General features: G+C 39.3%; 3 protein-coding genes across 3 annotated transcripts; all 3 read left to right on the forward strand.

Annotated features, from left to right (window-relative positions):
* The first annotated feature begins 1,148 nt into the window (after nt 1-1,148).
* LOC146322050 (IgGFc-binding protein-like) lies at nt 1,149-7,155 on the forward strand. Its single transcript, XM_084727424.1, has 4 exons — nt 1,149-1,178; nt 2,536-2,617; nt 3,497-4,654; nt 5,966-7,155. Exons 2-4 carry the CDS (start codon nt 2,545-2,547, stop codon nt 6,373-6,375), a joined length of 1,641 nt encoding a protein of 546 aa, XP_084583550.1. The 5' UTR covers nt 1,149-1,178; nt 2,536-2,544; the 3' UTR covers nt 6,376-7,155.
* A 3,972-nt stretch (nt 7,156-11,127) lies between these two features.
* LOC146322051 (tripartite motif-containing protein 16-like) lies at nt 11,128-12,882 on the forward strand. Its single transcript, XM_084727414.1, has one exon. The coding sequence runs from the start codon at nt 11,185-11,187 to the stop codon at nt 12,844-12,846; it is 1,662 nt and encodes a 553-aa protein (XP_084583540.1). The 5' UTR covers nt 11,128-11,184; the 3' UTR covers nt 12,847-12,882.
* Nucleotides 12,883-17,397: 4,515 nt separating this feature from the next.
* LOC146322052 (tripartite motif-containing protein 16-like) lies at nt 17,398-19,259 on the forward strand. Its single transcript, XM_084727422.1, has one exon. It carries the CDS (start codon nt 17,592-17,594, stop codon nt 19,257-19,259), a length of 1,668 nt encoding a protein of 555 aa, XP_084583548.1. The 5' UTR covers nt 17,398-17,591.
* Nucleotides 19,260-21,480: the final 2,221 nt, after the last annotated feature.

The following is a 21,480-nucleotide window of genomic DNA, read 5'->3' on the forward strand; positions in this document are numbered from 1 at the left end:
TATTTTAATTTAGTTTAGTTTAGTATGAAAAGGTGAAAATTAAATAATGCAAAACCAAATAATTTGATGAAAAACACGCTTCTATCTAAAACTAGAATAAAATCTGTACAAAAATATCTTAATGTCCAGTTGATTTCTTCACACTGAGAAGAGAAACATGTCATTTCATTTTTATTTTTCTGTTCATGTAATACACATCTCCAGAAAATGGAAAAAAATATATAAACTTGTTTACAATCATCCCACAAATTCATTTTCACATCTCATGAAGAAAACAGAGCAGGGAGAAGACAGATGTCCCTCTTCCTGCCTCTTAATCACAACGGAAATAAACAGCTGAAGCAGACGGTCTATCTATCACAGTTACTCGACAACTTGTCACAATACTAATTTAAACTTTGATATCTCCCTCAATATCACCGGAAAAAAAAAAAAATCCTAAACCCACAATTTAGGATAAATCCAAGAAAATGAAGAATGACTGAAATGAGACAAACACATGAGGAGGAGTTCTTCAGAGTCTGTGAAGCTCAAACTGATTTGACTGTCAAACCAGAACAAAACAACCAGCCTGCAAGCACATCAGCTCACCTGACCGCCTGTCACCTGACCACATGACACCTGACCGCCTGTCACCTGACCGCCTGTCACCTGACCACCTGTCACCTGACACCTCTACCTCTATATGTCAAGGGTTTTATGTAGAACACATTCTGCTAAGAACCTTTCAATATTTCAATGGTTTTTATCTAGAATGCACCAAGAGGATTCTATTGAGAACCCTGTTATGTGCCAAGGGTTTTATCCAACCAGGGGGTTCTGCATAGAACCTTTTTGTATTCCAGGGGTTTTATCTTGAACCCAACCAGGAGGTTCTACCATGAGCCCTGGGATATTTGAAGCTTTTTTTATCTAGAACACAGTCAGGAGGGTTTGCCGATTACCTTGTTATATTCCAACAGTTTTATCGAGAACCCAAGGAGGGGGTTCTATGTAGAACCTTGGTATATGGTGGAAAGCCTCAGAGAACAGACTCTCTTCATGTTCAGCTTCCTCCTGATGTGAATCTCATGCAAACTTCATCCAAATCACTTTGTGTTTGACTGACAAATGTTTGTTTCCACATCTGAAGGAGAGAAGAAGAAGAAAACACTCGACTGCTGACGACTGATGAGCAGGTAAGACACAAACATTACCTCAGAGAAAATTCTGATTTTTTATGATGATTTATAACAGTATAGATCAGGACAATGGTGGAATGTAATGAGGAATATTTACTCAGTACTGTACTGAAGTACAAAGATGCTTTAATTTAGTTTTACTTCCATTTTATTCAAATTTATACTTGTACTCCACTACATCTCAGACAAACATTGTGCTTTTTACTCCACTATATGTCAGACAGTTACTAGTTACTTTTCAGATTACAGTTTTTCATCCCCTTCCTGTCCAGTGAAAACCATGTATCTCCAGATGTGTTGATGCTGAATGTTTTTGATAAACTGAAGGATGAAGAGTTCCTTTATGTTCTGTGAAAAATCTCCTCCCTCTTCAGCTAAATAAACTAAAAATACATCGTCACAAAGCTGAAAACAAGCGGCTTCACTGACTTTTTAAAGGTTTTTATAATGAATTAAAAATAAACAAAAAACTAAAACTAGGTGTTAAAAAATGATTTAACTGAAATAAAAATAAAAACTAGAATTAGAAAAAGAAAACTAGCTGAAATTATATTATGTTCTGACAAAACTAGTCAAAATAAAATCAGAATATTCAGGAAATATCTTTAGTTTTGTCAGTTTGGACACAACAACCTCACAGCATGAGGACACTTTGCTCAAGGGCTTTATTTAGAACGCACTTGGCGTTCTACTGAGAATGTAACAATATTTATAGTGTTTTCTCAGTAGAACACACCCAGGGGTTCTACCAAGAACATTATTATATTTCAAGAGTTTTATCTAGAACACACTCAAGGGTTCTACCAAGAACATTATTATATTTCAAAGGTTTTATCTAGAACACATTTAAGGGGTTCTACTATGAACATTTTTTATATTTCAAGAATTTTATCTAGGAGGCAGTCAGGAGGTTCTACCAAGAATGTTTTTATATTTCAAGGGATTAATTTAGAACATATTCAGAGGCTTCTACTGAGAACCCTTCAATATTATGGTAACAATCTTCAACAATCCCTGAAGAACTCTTTCTTCCAAAAAGGGTTCTTTGGGTGAAAAGGGTTCTTAACGGAACAATTAGACTTAAAGAACTCAACAAAACCTTTCTTCAAAAAAAAAGGTTCTTTAGAAGCTCTATGTAGAACCTTGGCCCTTCAGGATGAACCTTTTAGGAACTCTTATTTCTAAGAGTGTGCTTGGATTAGTTGCAATGAGCGAAGAAATAAAATTCCCCTTTAAAGTGAGAATTAATATCAGGAACCCACAGTGGAACAAACGGTCTAAAAGAAGCCAGAACTTCACCAACAGGTTTGACGTGTCTGAGTCAATGAGGTTTTAACTGGTCTGTTCTGTCCAGGTTTCTCTGATGCCTCATGATCCTGGTGCCACCATGTGTCCTGAGCTGCTCCTGGTCCTGCTGCTGGCTGCACTGAACGCAGGTAAAACACAGAGCTGGAAAGTAAATAAGTACATTTACTCAAGTGCTGTACTTTAGTACAAATTTAAGCTATTTTCATCTCATGCCACTTTACTATACAACACTAGACAATACCAGACAGTACTAGACAGTACCAGACCAGATTTTTTTTTATGGATATTTAGAATAGTCTGCCATCTTGTGCTGACAGATCAGGTTCTCCTTGTTCTTCACTTGTTTCCTTATTTTTTTTACTGGCCTGTTTTTCTTTTTTTCCACATCAACTTTAATGCCAGTCCATTTCTTTTTCACCTGAGTCTCAGTCTGTTTCTCCAGGGACACATCATGCATGCTTTGCTTTTTGCAGCCCATGGAGTTTTTATCATTATGAGTTGCAAAAGTGCCTCTCTTCTTCCTCGGAGGTCAATGTGAGCGAATGTGGCGTGGCGTTGCTCAGGGATGGTCAAAAGCTGGTGAATCAGAAAGATAAAAAGTTATTTCCTGATTCTTTCTCAGTGGTTAAGCTCTCGACACAAATAAACACCCCTGCACATGGCAGCAACGCCTGATTCAGTCTGACTCGGTCAGAACGACTTCACCGCTTCCTCTGTGATACTTTTATATACAGACGTATTTCCCTTTATAGAAATGTGGGTGTGTCATTATGCAGATTGCAGACAGTGGGCACAAACCTATCAGTTTAGACTGATTCTTATTCACAAACGTACAGACTTGGTGCGCATGTTTCACGAATCAGACGGTAAGTTTGCGTGGGAATTTATTTTGTGCATGAGGCCCACTGTTTGTGTAAAAGCATTTCATGGTTCCGGCTTGAATGAAATATTTCATTTCATTTCTTCTTTTGCCAAATATGAGCTTTTTTTTCTTCTTCCTTTCCCAGAATCCACAGCTACTACACCTGAAAACAGCACTGGTCTGAATTTCATTGTCGCTTTTCCGGAGAACATTGCCTTCTATCATCCTGATCCGCCCCAAAACACCATCAGAATCACTGCCTTGTATGATGGCACCAACGTCATCATCAAAAAGCAAACCAGCCAAATCCAACAGTGGACACTGAGCGCAGGAGAGACTAAAGACCACACGTTTGGTGCACACATGGAGCTTGGAAGGTCAGAAAAAATCCAAGACAAAACTCTCCAAATCATCAGCAACAAGATAGTCACCGTCCATGCGGTCAACCATAGAAACAACAGTGTGCAGAGTACTCTGGTTATACCTACTGACAACCTGGGCACAGATTACCTCATTCCACCGATACCCAAGATCAGCGGAACCACTGACCCTGCGGACCAGGTCACGTTAGCTGTAACTGAAAGAGGCCCGTTCAAACTCATCATCATCAATACGGACCAAGACAACACGGCGACTGTTAAAGGAGAAGTGTCCAAAGAATTTTCGCTTCAGCCCCATGAGATCGCTCAGGTCTGGGTGACAGAAGCGAATGCATTGCGAGTTGTGAAAGCTGAGCAGCCGGTGGCGGTCCTCTTCGGTCACACTTGCGCCATCCGGCACAACTGCACATGTGGGCAACTGTACACCATGCTGCCACCAGCCAAAGAAGAGAAGCTGAAGTTCTACATTCCTCCTTCTCTGGTCACAGATGCCGAAGCTCAAACATTCATTCTTGTGTCAGAGAAAGACCAAAGTACCAAAGTAGACGCCTTCAATCCAAACTCGCCGCTGGTCGAGACAGCTGGCACGGCCATCCTCTACCGTCCGGGCTTACTCCTCAGTCTGATCCCAGAAAAGGACTTCGCTTCCTGTTCTGTGATCAACTCTATCCCCGATGTGGACAACCACGCTGTGATCATGGTGAACAAAGACTTCACTGGCGGCGTTCATATCGGAAATCATCCTTTGGACAGTCCAGAGTGGCAGGAGGTGAAAGGGACAGAGTATGTCTCGACATTTGTTGCTCTGTCGCCGGACAAGAACGTCATCTGGCACGCTTCCTCCAACATGGCTGTCTACTATTTGGGAAATATGAAAGGCACTCTGTTTGGGAACCCAGCACCCATCATCAGTCAAACCCCAGGTATTACCTCTACCTTCAAATTAAGGTTTCCTGAGTCAAGGGAAAATAAGGAGTGTGTCTGTTAAATACTCTTAAACTAAAAACTCAGGAGTTTAAAAGTTAGAATAAGTACTCGCCTTAGTTACTGCTGCTACCCCTATCAAACTTTTCATTCTGGCTTGGCACATAATCGCACAGTTTGCAGTTTCAGGTATTGATGCTAATATTTTTAAGCAGTAGTCACAAGTAAATGTTTGTGACAGAAAAGATGATTTCACATAACTTAGCACAGAATTCTTCAACTGTTACATATGTGTTGTCCGCTCGCTCATGAACAATGATCTGGTGTTTCTGATTGAAAAACCTGACTGGTGACACACTGCTGTACATTAGCATGCAAAGACATTTAATCCTCAGATGTGTCGCCTTGTAGACAGTTAGACTGGGTTGCGCTGTATTAAGTATTAATTTAATTCAAGTTGTAAACTAGGTTTAAAATAAGTAAATCTTAAAGAATTAAAAATTTAGCAGAGCCCTGTTGCACAACTAAAAAAATAATCCCTATTGAGAAAAAAAAAATGTTTATTGATGTAAACTGAAATTAAATGGAGTTTAATCAGTATGGAACTGCATGCTTACTCAAATGAAAATAAATTTATTGTGGAAGTGGGGTCTTTCGGTTGTTCTTCATTCCTTAACAAAGATGTTACAAGATGTGTGTTTGTTACCTAGCTAAAAAGTTACCAAAATGTTACACTGTTTGCTAGTCAGCTATGAGGTTAGCAAAATGTTTTTTGTTTTGTTTTGTTTTGTTTTGTTTTGTTTTTTGCTATGTACCTAAAAAAGAAGAGAGAGAGAGATATTACATTATTTGCTAGCTGGCCAAAAAAAAAAAAAAAAAAAGTTAAGGTTTTGATAGCTAGCTAAAAAAAGAAACAAACTGTGACATTGTTTGCCAGTTAGCAAAATGTTACATTAATTGCTAGCAAGTTAAAAAGAAGCAAAATGTAACATTGTTTGATAGCTAGCTAAAATGACAAAATGTTATTTTTTTTGCTAGCCAGCTAAAAAGTTGACAAAATGTTACATATACATTCATATACTCTGACTTTTTTATTTATGTTTTTATTTTTATAAAGGCTAATGAAGAATAATGTGCAGAAAGCCAAAGCCTGGCATGCAGAGTAACGGTTGCTAAGACATTTGGTCAGTTGTTGTTTCTCCACAGAATAATAAACTGCAGGCCTCCAGAAAGTTTTACAAGTGAGTGTTTTCTTCCCAAAATGGCTTCTTATTTTTTTGTCTGTCTCTGTTGATGTTTCATCTGAGCAGATTTTAGGGGTTGTGTCGTGTCTCCAGAGGTCGTAGAAATCGGAGAGGTGTCAGGTGGCTGGCGAGAATCTCTTAAGTACTGCAGAGACAACAACCTGGAATTGGTCAGCTTATCAGAGGGACAACTCCAGAAGCAGGTCTATAAAAAAATTTACCAGGCCAAAGATGACAGCCTGCAGGAAGTGTGGATCGGCATGCGTCGCAGCTCCCAGACTGGGGAGTGGTACTGGCTCAGCAAGGAACCAGTCAATGACGCCAACTGGGCGGAGGGCGAACCCGGCACGGTGCAGGATGGTCAGTGTGCTATGATGAGTCTGGAAAAAAGCAAGGACTTTGGCTGGAGTGACGAGGACTGCTGTAAGGACGCCCGTCCCGTCTGCTACAGCAACCCCGTCCTCTTACCCATGTAGTGGGGACGTTCCAGCAGGGTGACGGGATGGAAAACATGAACAAAACTCATCAAAACACAGGCGACTACAGACAACATTTAAAAGCTCATATCAGCTGATGTTAACCTAAAAGTTCAAGTAATATTACAGTTTAGATTAAATCTAAACTGGGATAATATCTCTAACATGTTATCCAAGAGAACAACAAATGGTTTCTATAATGTTGTTAGTAATGTAGCCTGATGATCAGAAACCAGAAGGAAGCCAAAGGAAGTTCAGTTAGCCATGTAGTTTGATGAGGTTTGTCCGTGTGCTCGTTCTTGAAAAATGTAACACCAGTTTTAAAGTCTCGGTCACCCCAGAAACTGAGCCATGTGAGTCTTTGTTGATCAGAAGCTAGCATTCAAGCTAACTAGCATGCAATGTTGTGAAGCTGGAGCTAACTTTCTCACTAAAAGGGAAACAGAATAATGGAATTTAGTTCAAGATAAGATAAGGTACATGCTAAAACTTTTATTGCTGATGTAATTAGTCTTAAACATGTTTGCACTGGAACAATGATTTGTAGTTGATGTGCAGCAAAACTGGCTCCTTCTACATTATCAATCTGTTTTAATTATCTGAAACTTTCATTTCAATAACATTGATATGACAAGTCACTTTTTTTTTTACCTTCTTATGTTTCCGCCCATTCCAATTTGAAAAATCTGCAACTTTACCAGTTAGTCACATACTGCCGACTCCTACATTTTTAATGATTTCTCATGGCTCATAAACAGACACTAATTAATTTCACCAGACATGCAGCATTAATTTGAACTCTAATTAACATGCAGACTAAAACAGTTATTCCAGCCCAGAATAGCAACTTCAGAGAAGCACAGCTTTAATGTTGTTGTCACAAAAGCAAGAACTTCAACTGAACTGAGAAGGCGGGTAAAGCTTGGCGAGTAATTTTTTAGCAGAGTTTCTGGTATATTATACACTTTTTGTCATGGTTGGATTTAGCTGCTGGTTAAAAGCAACTGAATTACTAAAATGGTGGATTAACAAAATTGATTTTTCAGTTTTAGAAAACAAGGAACGCTTGGAGGAATGTGAAAATGTACCCTAGCTAGTAGCTGAAGCTAGCTGTGGCTATCTCACCAGTTAGCTTATCTTTATCAGTACAGTTCTTCGCTTTGTTTTGTTATTTTACTAAATATTATTATGGCAGCCCATTTCCACCACTGACAGAAAAAATATCCCCATGAAATGAAGCTATTAGATATAAATTAGGAATTGATTGATTGTTTAAAGTCTGTGATGTGATTGGTCAACAGACATCACATCCATCACTTTTGTGCCATAAACTCAACAGCAGCTTGAATTTCATATCTTTAAATCCATGTGATTTTAGTGACTGTGCCATTAAATCTGCTATAATGTGTGAAACTAGACTGTTGTTGTGTTTTATTTCCCACACTTCCAACAAACACTTAAACATAACATTAAATATATTCTATTCCAGTATTTCATGGGAGAAAAGATTTTTTTTATAGTGAGTTTTATGTGCACATGTGAAACTTTTACGCGCACACGTAAAACCTTTAAGTGACCACGTAAAACTTTTGGTCTACACGAGTACGTAAAGGTTTTATGTGTGCATGTATTACCGTAAGTGTTCATGTAGAACAACTTTATGTACTCACATAAAATTTTTAAGTGAGCACATAATTAAGCACACACGTAAAACTCATTTAAAAAAAAAAATCCATGTCTCTTTAGGGGCTCTGTAGGTTCAGCATTGCCAAACAGCCAAAAAAAACCAAACAAAACAAACAAACAAAAAAAACAACAACAAACAAACAAACAAACAAAAAAACAGTACTCAAGTACTGAAGTACCAGTTTGGAGGTACTTTTCTTTCACTTCATTTGTGATCAGGTTATACCATGTGACGTATTGTTACAGATTAAACTAAGGGTGGCTGATATATGGAATATACTCGATGTATTGCGGCTTGCTCCACGTTCCACGCATTCATTAAATGCCTTTATCATGACCATCGAGTACAAATTGTCCCGTGAATGTTTTGAGCTGCCAGCATGTTAATGTCTGTGGAGTTTCCCTTCTCTCACTCTCTCCTAATGCCCCTCTCACAGCGAGCAGCACACTCCCCCGCCCATCCAGAAAACTCCTGCACACATGCGTGTATTTTTATCAGGAGAGGAGGAAAGAGAGCATGGAGAGAGTGAAAAAAAAGGTGAAGAGCTCAGGCGAGTTTATGAGTGTTCAGGGACGGTAATTAAGGAGGAGATGGACAGCTTGGTTCTGAGGAAAAACAGCACTGGCTCTAACATCTGGCAGTGGTTCGGATTTCGCAAAGGAAGACGTTGAACAAAACACAGTTATCTACAAAATATGCTGCAAAACCATTGCCACAAAAGGCAGCAGTACCACAAATTTGTTTCACCACCTGAAATGTCATCCACTACAGAACGAAGAACACCTCAAACTCTGCACGTCCACATCTTCACCCACACCAAATAAAACGTTAAAGGAACCAGCCCCGAAGCAAATCACTCAATCACATGACAAAAAAATGTCCAAAATGGAAACCACCACCGCAGATAACATAATCAATGAATATGATCAAATGAATGAGTGAAGGAGAATACAGAGTTCTGGCCGTCGGCTGCACCTTATGATTGGTGAGTATTTGTGTAGGTTTGGGAAAATAATAATAATTTTTATTATCAACAATGGTGAACATAACTAAGAGTGTGTGTGTCCACATAATTCACTTATTAAGAATATGAACTATGTAAAGCAGAAAACTATTTGATTTAAAATCTTCCTGAGATCTGTAGAAAATATATAAAGAGATTAATTTCCAGATTTGCTCTGAGTGTTGGGCTGAGTGACAGGATTGTTGGATTTGTTTCTTTGTTTTTTCAGAGAGGAGCAGTTCCCACTCCTCCTCTGATGTGACTGTTTTTGTTCAGACTGGTTTTCACAGTCACAGTCCTGGACTTCTGCCTCTGTGGTTTTGCACACTGTGCTATTTTCAGTTTTTTTTTTGTTTATGCTATTTTTTTTTAATGATCTGTTGTTATAAACATGGTCAAACAGAAAAAAGGCACTGTTATTCACACAGTTTTGAAATGTCTTTCTCAAGGATTCTTGTTTAATAAACTTTTTTGCTGTTGCTTTGAGCTGTTTTTCTTGAGAGTCTTCAAGAACGAGGCCACAGAAGGAAGGCCTACCATGCCATTATTTATTTTTATTTGTTAAAAGCTTGTGAATGCAGCTGCCTGGTTCAAATAAAACGTTTGCTAAATTTAACTTAATTGTGATTTTCTCCCTTTTGTATGCAAATTGAAAAAAATCCAATAGAAGGGTCTACTTGAATCATCCATCAACATTTATACCCTGATTTAGAGGAATATCGAGATATATATCATGTATCCTGATAGACTTAAAAATATTGCAATATTGGTGATAGACCATATTGTGCAGCCCTAGATTAAACCACCAATTAATAATACAGAAAAATGTTCAACTATAGCTTGACGTCAACCATACAGGAGCTGCTGTACACGTGTTTGGTGGCTCTTATTGTCCATAGTGCCTCCCTGAGGGTAAAAGCCTTAAAGTGTGATTCCAGAGGTCAGAGGAATCATATATGATCTGGAAATCTTTTGCTCTTTGTATTTAATTCATATTTCTCTGTTTTTTTCTGTTGATTTCTCACATCCAGATTTCCACCAATGTGATCATGTTGAAAAAGTAAAATACTTTCCACCAGATTCTTAGACATCATTTCCAGAGTTTGCTCACTAACTCTAAAGTCATTAAGTTTCCTGAGTCGATAACGTCTGTGTGTGCGTCTTCAGTAAAATATAGTCAGCCATCAATTACAGTCCTGAGATATTTATAGCTGCTCACAGTTTCTACAGGGGATCCAGTGATGGTCAAAGATTCAACTTTATCAGGAGTGTCTCATGTGTTGCTGGATAACAGAAGTTCTTTGGTTTCAGGCATATATTAAACACTCTAATCACACCACTGCTGCAGAAAAAACTACAGAATTCAAATATGTGACATCTTCTGCTGAGTCACCTTTTCTTTACAGCTATCAATGAAGCTTTAATAACTTTAGGCTCATGATAAAAACAAAAAAGTGACTGAGTGTAACTTCTATTTAGTAGTTGTGAAAAAAATTCAATTATTAATCAGATACAAAACAGTCATGTCCTTCTGGATTCACAGCTGCAACAAATAACTTGTTTGGTGATGTTTGCTTCAACACATCTGAGGCCTGAAATGCTGCTTTGCCTCAGGATGATACTCTGACACTGAGGTGTTTTGTCAGAAAATGCTTCAAAGCAGATCATTTAATATATAAAAAGGAAACTATTATAAAACAATTTTCATGTTTTATGAGAATTCGGTTTGATCATCTCGTTGCTTTAAATGAAAACTGAGTAGAGTTAGAGGAAGAGTTGAAGAAATATGGAGCTATCAGCAAAGTCTGAGGAGTAAAGAAATATTTTAGAACTAAATATGGAAATCTTCTGACATGTGGAACAGATTTTTACAGGGGCTTTCTTGTAAACAAGGACACAAGGGTCAGATTCACAGAGCTGCTTCAACTCCTTCTGGAATGAATCAGAGCTTGATAAGCCCTCCCTCTTCCTCCTGCTCCCAAATACAGCAAACTCCACTCTGCACAGCAGCTGACAGGCCACATTCACTGCAGAGACACATGTTGTTGACATCAGAGCTCAGAATAGTTTCAGTTATCAGGAAGTGAAACTCAGACAGTCGTTGTTACTGAGAGGTGAAATGGCGCAGAAAGGAGTTCGGCTGGACCGGGAAACCTTCTCTTGTTCCATCTGTCTGGATCTACTGAAGGATCCGGTGGCTACTCCCTGTGGACACAGCTACTGCATGAACTGTATTAAAAGCCACTGGGATGAAGAGGATAAGAAGAAAATCCACAGCTGCCCTCAGTGTAGGCAGACCTTCACACCGAGGCCTGTCCTGCTGAAAAACACCATGTTAGCAGCTTTAGTGGAGGAACTGAAGAAGACTGGACTCCAAGCTGCTCCTGCTGATCACTGCTATGCTGGACCTGAAGATGTGGCCTGTGATGTCTGCACTGGGAGAAAACTGAAAGCCCTCAAGTCCTGTCTGGTCTGTCTGGCCTCTTACTGTAACAAACACCTCCAGCCTCACTATAAATCACTTACATTTCAAAAACACAAGCTGGTGGAGCCCTCCAAGAACATCTGCTCTCTTCATGATGAGGTTCTGAAGATGTTCTGTCGTACTGATCAGCAGTGTATCTCTTTTCTTTGCTCTGTGGAGGAACATAAAGGCCACAACATAGTGTCAGCTGCAGCAGAAAGGACTGAGAGGCAGAGAGAGCTCGAGGTGAGTCGACAAAACATCCAGCAGAGAATCCAGGACAGAGAGAAAGATGTGAAGGTGCTTCAACAGGAGGTGAAGGCTATCAATCGGTCTGCTGATAAAGCAGTGGAGGACAGTGAGAAGATCTTCACTGAGCTGATCCGTCTCATGGAGGAAAGATGCTCTGATGTGAAGCAGCAGGTCAGATCCCAGCAGGAAACTGAAGTGAGTCGAGTCAAAGAGCTTCAGGAGAAGCTGGAGCAGGAGATCACTGAGCTGAAGAGGAAAGACGCTGAGCTGGAACAGCTCTCACACACAGAGGATCACAACCAGTTTCTACACAACTACCCCTCACTGTCACCACTCAGTGAATCTACAGACTCATCCAGCATCAATATCCGTCCTCTGAGGTACTTTGAGGACGTGACAGCTGCTGTGTCAGAGCTCAGAGACAAACTACAGGATGTTCTGAGTGACAAATGGACAAACGTCTCACTGACAGTGACTGAAGTGGATGTTTTACTGTCACAACCAGAACCAGAACCCAAGACCAGAGCTGAGTTCTTAAAATATTCAACTGAAATCACACTGGATCCAAACACAGCAAACACATATCTGTTATTATCTGAGGGGAACAGAAAAGCAACATACGTGAGCCAAACACAGTTTTATTCTAGTCACATAGACCGATTCACTGTTTCAGAGCAGGTCCTGAGTAGAGAGAGTCTGACTGGACGTTGTTACTGGGAGGTGGAGTGGAGAGGGGGAGGAATTCGTGTGGCAGTTGCATACGAGACCATCAGCAGAGCAGGGCAAGAATGTGGATTTGGATACAATGACAAATCTTGGGCATTATATTGTGTCAAAAAAAGTTATTGCTTTTATTACAACAGTACCAAAATTCCTGTGTCAGGTCCTCGGTCCTCCAGAGTTGGAGTGTACCTGGATCACAGAGCAGGTATTCTGTCCTTCTACAGCGTCTCTGAAACCATGACTCTCCTCCACAGAGTCCAGACCACATTCACTCAGCCTCTCTATGCTGGACTCTGTGTTTATTCTCATGGAGACACTGCTGAGTTCTGTGAACTGAAATAGACAGAAGTCATTTCAGGGACAGTGGGTTAAATTCTGAATTTCCATCATTGTTGCTGAGAGCTGATTGCTGTGGCATTTCTTCACTGCACAGAGATCAGCTGTCAATCAAACATCGTGGGCGGTACTTTGACATCTTGTCATCTGTTGTTGTGTAAATGTTTGAGTTTGTTTAGGCGACGCTCCTTCCTGTGTCTGTTCAGCCATGGAGGCTCTCACTGCTCAGGATGACTTCTGTTTACCTGAACTGATATTTCTCTGCAGGAAAATGTAAACGTCTCTGTGCTCTAAATGTGTGATCAGTGTTTGTATTGATGTATTTGTATGTTGTTGTTTCTCTTCCACTGCAGCACCAGACCTTCATTTATCGTAGATATTCTGTTCTCACCACTTTGTCAAGAAATCTTTAATTACATTTACATTTATTTGTGTGAGGTTAATTAAAAGTGTAATGATCCTGATGATAATCAATAAGGAGGTGATTGATTATTGTCTTGTACGTAGCTGAGATTCTGCTCAAACAAACTGATTGTGTGAATGAAGTGAATCTGTACATGAACTCATTGAACACAAGTCATTGAACAGACTTTACTGATGGGTTGTGAACAAACTGAAGCTTTACACAATGAATAAACAAACATGAACAAAGTCTTTTCTTCTCATCTTCATTCATACAGAGCTGATGGAGGAAATGTCAAACTAATATGAAAAGATAACTGAGGCTGTTTTCCTCCTGAAACACCACAAAGTTCAGTGTTCATGTTCACAGCAGAAGAGCTTTTGTCAGTCAGTCTGTCCTTTCAGCTTTCCTCACTGAAACAGCTTCATCACACAGAAATGAGTTTTCTGTCAATCAAGAGGCCAAACTGTGTTCATCTAACTGGTTTCATGTTGCAGCAGGGTGACTGCTTCACTGATATGTATGTGTGTGTGTGTGTGTCTCCCCCTACTGTTTCTTATTTTAATTACAGAGAATAATCTACAATGACTCACTTTTACCACCTTTATCAATACACTGCAGCAACTATTCATGTTTTCATGTCACATGTGCTCTCTGTTTTAAAGTTCCACTTCATTTGTTCACTTTGAGAAGATTTGAGTTCCTCTGCAGCTGATTTACAGTGATGGAATGTAACTAATGTACTTCAGTACCAATTTGAGATACTTGTAATTTAGTTGAGTATTTTCTTTTAATGCAACTTTCTACCTCTACTACACTTCTACATTTGTCAAATAATGAAGTGACAGAAAATGAATTCTCGTTCAGTGCATCACTTTGTAGTCATTTTCTGTCTTTCTGTGGTCATTTGTGTCAGGTTGTGGTTGTTTTGTTGTGTCTTTGTGGTCATTGTTTGTCTATTAGTGAAAGTTTGTTTTTCCCTTCATTGTTGTTTGATTGACTGTCCAATGAGAAACATTAACTGTAACTTCACATAGACGTTGTGGCCTCAGGGCCGCCTGACCCGTTGGGCCCCTGGACCTGTGTCTGTTATGTCAGTATCAATGTTAAGTACTTATTTTGTGTATATATTATGTACAACTATGCAACCCCTTAAAACCTTGGTAGTTCACCTGGGGGTTGGAGCCTTATGTCCTGCATCACACACAGTGTTCTCAGGGCCACTGCCAGGAATTTTGGGCCCCATGAAAAAGAAAATCACATTGGGCCCCCTTTGCACAGCTGTTGTCACCACATCTCTAGGACCTAACTGACCCATTAAAAGCTTTACATTACTCCAACTATGAAGGCTTGCAACTGTCTTGCTTCTTGTAGTTTAATACTATCAGTACAGTATTTACTGCTAGTGAGTTGTACATGCAATAGTCTGCATACGGTATGCAATTCTGCAGTGCCCTGGCTCTGTAGGATGTACAGCATGTATGCGATATATACGGTATATATATTAAAATATGCTATATACCAATAAATGAACAACACTACATCCTACAGAACATTGACACAAATTACCTGCAGTTCTGAATCACCACCACAAGATTACATACATTAGATATATGTTTTGTTTTGTTTTATTTATTTATTTTTTTTTTCTCTCTCTCTCTCTCTCTCTCTGTGTGTGTGTGTGTGTGCGTGTGTGTGCGCACGCGCACAAGCTGCTCAAATAAATGCCCTTCATGGGAATAATAAAGTCGGTATCTATAGATATCATTTAATGGCCATAATTCAATCTAAATGAAAGCATCTAACAGGATTATTTTAATATTGCCTGTAACTTAAGTACAGGCTGCGGAAGGCTACTCAGTGTTTCCAACTGTCCAGCATCCAGTACAGACAGTTATAGGCTGTTTTTTTTTTTTTAATTTCATAATGATCATTATGTGGAAAAATAATTTGTGTTCTTTTGTGTTCTTCTGTCATTAAAAAATATTTTGTTTCCTTTTCTGTAATGGTAAAAAGAGCAAGAGAGAGAGAGAGAGAGAGAGAGAAATTCCCACAGACTCCTTGAAATGATGCTAACTGACATGTCATTGAATATAATGTTGCTCACCTTCTTCACTGGGACAGGGAGGAGTAAAGTTACGGAGAGACGGGGCTGCTGCTGACTCATCTGTTGTTAAGTCTGGTAAAAGCGGCAGGGACAACTGATTTAATATGAATATCTTGCTAAATGTTGGTTAAAAAGGAGTGAAATGTAGGCTAACACTAGTCTGTAGCTAGCTTATTTCACTGTGGACATTAAGCTAACAGGTTCTTTTCTACAGCGTATAGACTGTAGGCTACTCACCTTTCTTGGAGAAAAACTGGGTCACATATTGACACCCTTTCTTTTGCCTCTCCTCTTTCTCCTTTCTCTCTTTCCTTTTTTGAAAACTGGATTTTATTTTAGTGTGGAGCCCACAGGAATGTTAACATATTTATGGACACCGGAGGGATCAATTTTCATTTAGTGTTTGTGGTCATTCTGCCTTCTGTCTAAACTCTCCACGGCAGAAACCAGTAAAACACACAAAACCCTCATTTACATACTGCTGTCTCCACAATGTTTGCACCTGATGTCATTTACACAATTATTCTTAGTTGATCACCTGAAAAACACACAACAACCAAACGTTCAATATGTTAGAATGAACACAGTTTAGTTCTCTTTAATTGGGATCTTAGTAAATCAGGCCCAAGTTTGTGTGACTACATCTGTGTCTTACTACATCTGACCACAAGGTGGAGACATGGACACACTGGATTGTTAATGTGACGTCATGCTGAACGAACAAACAGCTAAAACTTTTGGTACAACAGTGTCCAAACTCTCGTCTCAGGTCATCAGTCCCCAAAAACATGTCAAAATATTTCCTGAAACTTTTATATTTTTCAAATATTTGCCTAATATATTTAGATATATTGTTTTTTTCTAATGTAACTTGTGGGATGTCATGTTTATTCTCTCAGGTCTCCTTTTCATGTCCACAGTCTGAGCTGAGCTGTTTTTGTTATTTTCCTTAAAATAATTTCTACCTGGTCTCCATTAGAATTACATGTGTGGATCAGGCTGTATCCTACACACTGTGTCATATTTATAAGAAGATATTTGTTGATATATTGAACTGAAACTATTTTTTATATAATTTATCAGCCTTTTCTACTGTTTGGATGTTTGCATATAGATGTTTTTGGACTTAATGTGCAGCCAGTTGATGGATTGAACTGTTTTACTGGGATGTTTCTGATGAACTCGGTAACTCTGCTCCTTTCAGAACATGTGAATGTAAGTAGGGACACTCCTCCTTGTAAGGGAGGACACCTGTGTCCTGTCCTCCATTTAATGTCTGTTGAGCTGCTTCATCCTTCAGTATCCTGAAGAACAAATGTGGCTGAAATAAAGAATATTGTCTTTTGCATCGTGGCTACGAGTGTGTGACTATTTCCTCCTACAAATCCTGAAACTTTAATAAGAACAAATTTCTTTGCCACTGCCAGTGAAGCTTTGATAACTTTAAGGTAATTATGAAAATAAAAATGTTTGAGTGTGATCTCTGCTGATTAAAAACAACAAAAACTTTAATTATTAATTAAATGTAGGAAACAAAAAATAGTATAAATTCTACAGATTGATGGATTCATATTCATCCACAAATTAACAGCAGAAGCAGCTGATCTAGTTCATTCGTGTCCTTCTGGACTCACAGTTACAACATATAACTTGTTTGATGTTTGTTTCAGTGCTGCTTTGACTCAGGATCATATTCTGACATTAAACTGTTTTGTCACAAAATGCTTCAAAGTTGATCCTTTAATATGTGAAAAAACTTTCATACAGAAATTTATTTTATGTCAGTTCAGTTCAAGAAAGTTTAGTAAAAGAAAACTGAACAGAACCAGATGAAGAGTTAGAGAAAAATGGAGCCATCAGCAAAGTCTGAGGAGTCAAAAAGTATTTTACAACTAAAAACTGACATGTTTTAAATGTATATCAGGTTTTAACTAAGACTTTGTTGTAAATGAAGGGACAAAGTTCAGATTCTGCTCCTCCTCCTGGAATGAATCAGAGCTTGATAAGCCCTCCCTCCTCCTCCTGCTCTCAAACACAGTGAGCTCCACTCTGCACATGTATTTCCTTGTTCCCTCCCCTTCAGATCTACAGTTTGAAGATGGGTGGAACCAACATGTGGTGACGTGCAGCAGCTGACAGGCCACATTCACTGCAGAGACACAGCTTGTTTAGATCAGAGCTCAGACTGGTTTCAGTTATACGGAAGTGAAACTCAGACAGTCGTTGTTACTGAGAGGTGAAATGGCACAGAAAGGAGTTCAGCTGGACCGGGAAACTTTCTCTTGTTCCATCTGTCTGGATCTACTGAAGGATCCGGTGGCTACTCCCTGTGGACACAGCTACTGCATGAACTGTATTAAAAACTTCTGGGATGAAGAGGATAAGAAGAAAATCCACAGCTGCCCTCAGTGTAGGCAGACCTTCACACCGAGGCCTGTCCTGCTGAAAAACACCATGTTAGCAGCTTTAGTGGAGGAACTGAAGAAGACTGGACTCCAAGCTGCTCCTGCTGATCACTGCTATGCTGGACCTGAAGATGTGGCCTGTGATGTCTGCACTGGGAGAAAACTGAAAGCCCTCAAGTCCTGTCTGGTCTGTCTGGTCTCTTACTGTGAGAAACACCTGCAGCCTCACTATGATGTTGCTCAATTAAAGAAACACAAGCTGGTGGAGCCCTCCAAGAACCTCCAGGAGAACATCTGCTCTCGTCATGATGAGGTGATGAAGATGTTCTGTCGTACTGATCAACAGTGTATCTGTTATCTCTGCTCTGTGGACGAACATAAAGGCCACGACACAGTGTCAGCTGCAGCAGAAAGGACTGAGAGGCAGAGAGAGCTCGAGGTGAGTCGACAAAACATCCAGCAGAGAATCCAGGACAGAGAGAAAGATGTGAAGGTGCTTCAACAGGAGGTGGAGGCTATCAATGGCTCTGCTGATAAAGCAGTGGAGGACAGTGAGAAGATCTTCACTGAGCTGATCCGTCTCATGGAGAAAAGACGCTCTGATGTGAAGCAGCAGGTCAGATCCCAGCAGGAAACTGAAGTGAGTCGAGTCAAAGAGCTTCAGGAGAAGCTGGAGCAGGAGATCACTGAGCTGAAGAGGAAAGACGTTGAGCTGGAACAGCTCTCACACAAAGAGGATCACAACCAGTTTCTACACAACTACCCCTCACTGTCAGCACTCAGTGAATCTACAGACTCATCCAGCATCAATATCCGTCCTCTGAGGTACTTTGAGGACGTGCCAGCTGCTGTGTCAGAGCTCAGAGACAAACTACAGGACGTTCTGAGTGAGAAATGGACAAACGTCTCACTGACAGTGACTGAAGTGGATGTTTTACTGTCACAACCAGAACCAGAACCCAAGACCAGAGCTGGGTTCTTAAAATATTCAACTGAAATCACACTGGATCCAAACACAGCAAACACATATCTGTTATTATCTGAGGGGAACAGAAAAGTAACAAGAATTAAACAACATCAGTCTTATTCTAGTCACCCAGACAGATTCACTGACTGGTTTCAGGTCCTCAGTACAGAGAGTCTGACTGGACGTTGTTACTGGGAGGTGGAGTGGAGAGGAAGGGGAGTTTGTGTTGCAGTCGCGTACAAGACCATCAGCAGAGCTGACAACCAATTTGGATTAAATGACAAATCTTGGGCATTATATTGTCACACAAACGGTTATAACTTTTATCACAACAAAGTCCAAACTCCCATCTCAGGTCCTCAGTCCTCCAGAGTTGGAGTGTACCTGGATCACAGTGCAGGTATTCTGTCCTTCTACAGCGTCTCTGAAACCATGACTCTCCTCCACAGAGTCCAGACCACATTCACTCAACCTCTCTATGCTGGACTTCGGCCTTACGACCCTGAAAACACTGCTGAGTTCCGTGAACTGAAATAGACAGAAGTCATTTCAGGGACAGTGGGTTAAATTCTGAATTTCCATCATTGTTGCTGAGAGCTGATTGTTGTGGCATTTCTTCACTGCACAGAGATGTGTGATCAATGTTTGTATTGATGTATTTTTATGTTGTTGTTTCTCTTCCACTGCAGCACCAGACCTTCATTTATCATAGATATTCTGTTCTCACCACGTTGGAAAGAAACTTTTAATTACATTTACATTTATTTGTGTGAGGTTAATTAAAAGTGTAATGATCCTGATGATAATCAATAAGGAGATGATTGATTATTGTCTTGTACGTAGCTGAGATTCTGCTCAAACAAACTGATTGTGTGGATGAAGTGAATCTGTACATGAACTCATTGAACATGAGTCATTGAACAGACTTTAATGAACTTTGTGGTGTTTCAGGAGGAAAACAGCCTCAGTTATCTTCTCATATTAGTTTGACATTTTCTCCATCAGCTCTGTATGAATGAAGACGAGAAGAAAAGACTTTGTTCTTGTTTGTTTATTCATTGTGTAAAGCTTCAGTTTGTTCACATCCCATCAGTGTTCATGTTCACAGCAGAAGAGCTTTTGTCAGTCTGTCCTTTCAGCTTTCCTCACTGAAACAGCTTCATCACACAGAAATGAGCAGAGTTTTCTGTCACTTGTTGCTTTTTATAACCAACAGTTTTTTTTGTGCATTTAGTCAATAAAGAAGATTTATTACAGACTGAAAAAGAGTCCTGACCCTCATGAGATAACAGATATTGTTCAGTTCATTCCATGTGGTCTTGTTCTGTTTCGTTTAATGAAGATAAAAGATGTGGTGTGTGGCTCCACCTGCTGTTCCTTATTTTAATTACAGAGAATCATCTATTGAACAACCTCTGCCCTTTTTATTGTTTACAACATACAGAGCTGATATGAGCAGATACTGCAGTACTACTTCTTATGAATATTCTGCACCAAGTATTCATGTTTTCATTGCACATATGCTTTAAATGAACTCCCTGCATTCAGCCTGTTTATTTCACTGAGCTGCATTCTTCTGGTTGAAAAAACAAATTCAGTTGAAGTTGAGCCTGAGTGGAAGGAAAGAAGGAAACTAAAACAACAACAACAACAACAACAACAACAACAACAACAACAATAATAATAATAAAATCACATTTAAGAAGCTGAAATCAGAGAATTCAGTCATTTTTTCTTCAAAAATGACTCAAAACGATTAATCGATTACAGAAATAGATGCAGATTATTCTAATAGTCAATTAATAATAAATCAGTCGATGCAGCTCTGAGTGTTTTATGTTGGTTGTTATGTTTATTAGTTTGTCCAACTGTTCCTTCCTTTGTTGTGTGTAATTTATTTATTGACTGATTGATTCAAAGATAAAATATTGTGAAATTTTCATTCGGTGACACATTATTTCATTAGAGGCCAGCTGTGTGTTCACTGTGCATGGCAGGATATTTTTCTTTCATTTACCTCTATTTTTATTAACTGTAATCTGATTACATCTTTTCAGTCTGTCACTGTAATGGAATACAGTTATATCTTTTTGTATTCAGATTAGAGCAGGTGGGTCAGAGAGACTTTAAAGTTGTAACAGCTAAACAGATCCAAATAAAGTTTGCTTCTGATTTTTCAAGAATCCCAGCATCTGTTGATGTTTTAAATTAGTTTTTGTAGAAAGCAACATGTTGAACCGTCACACAGAATTTACAGACCTCAGCACACGCAGGATTTATGGGTAATGATGCTGCAGACATGCTGAGCCTTCGCTCACAAACATTCCTCTGCACAGGGAGAGCAAACCCACAGCTTTTTGAATATTTACGTCCTTTTTTCTGTTGAATAATTGACAAGGAGATCCTGAAGGGGGGTCACTGCCACTTCCTGACGAAATGGCAACAATTCACAGAGGAGGAAAATACAGCAGACACAGTTATAGAGCTGATTAAATATGGATGGATGATTAATGGATACGAGACAGAGCTGATGTCAACATGTTCTGTTGATAATATAAGGATGGAGAGACTTGTTAATACTTTATTTGTCCCCTTTACTTACATATAATTAACAGGCTGAGCTCACAGCAAATTAAGAGTTTCTTGTACAAAACTGTCACTTTTTATTTTGATTTGTAGCTGACATGACCTGTACTCAAAGATAGGCATTAAAGGAATAGTTTGGATAATTTGAAGTGTGGTTGTGTGAGGTTCTTCA

This window comes from Lutjanus erythropterus, chromosome 9 (genome assembly GCF_056507025.1).
Source record: "Lutjanus erythropterus isolate fLutEry1 chromosome 9, fLutEry1.hap2, whole genome shotgun sequence".
NCBI lineage: Eukaryota > Metazoa > Chordata > Actinopteri > Lutjaniformes > Lutjanidae > Lutjanus > Lutjanus erythropterus.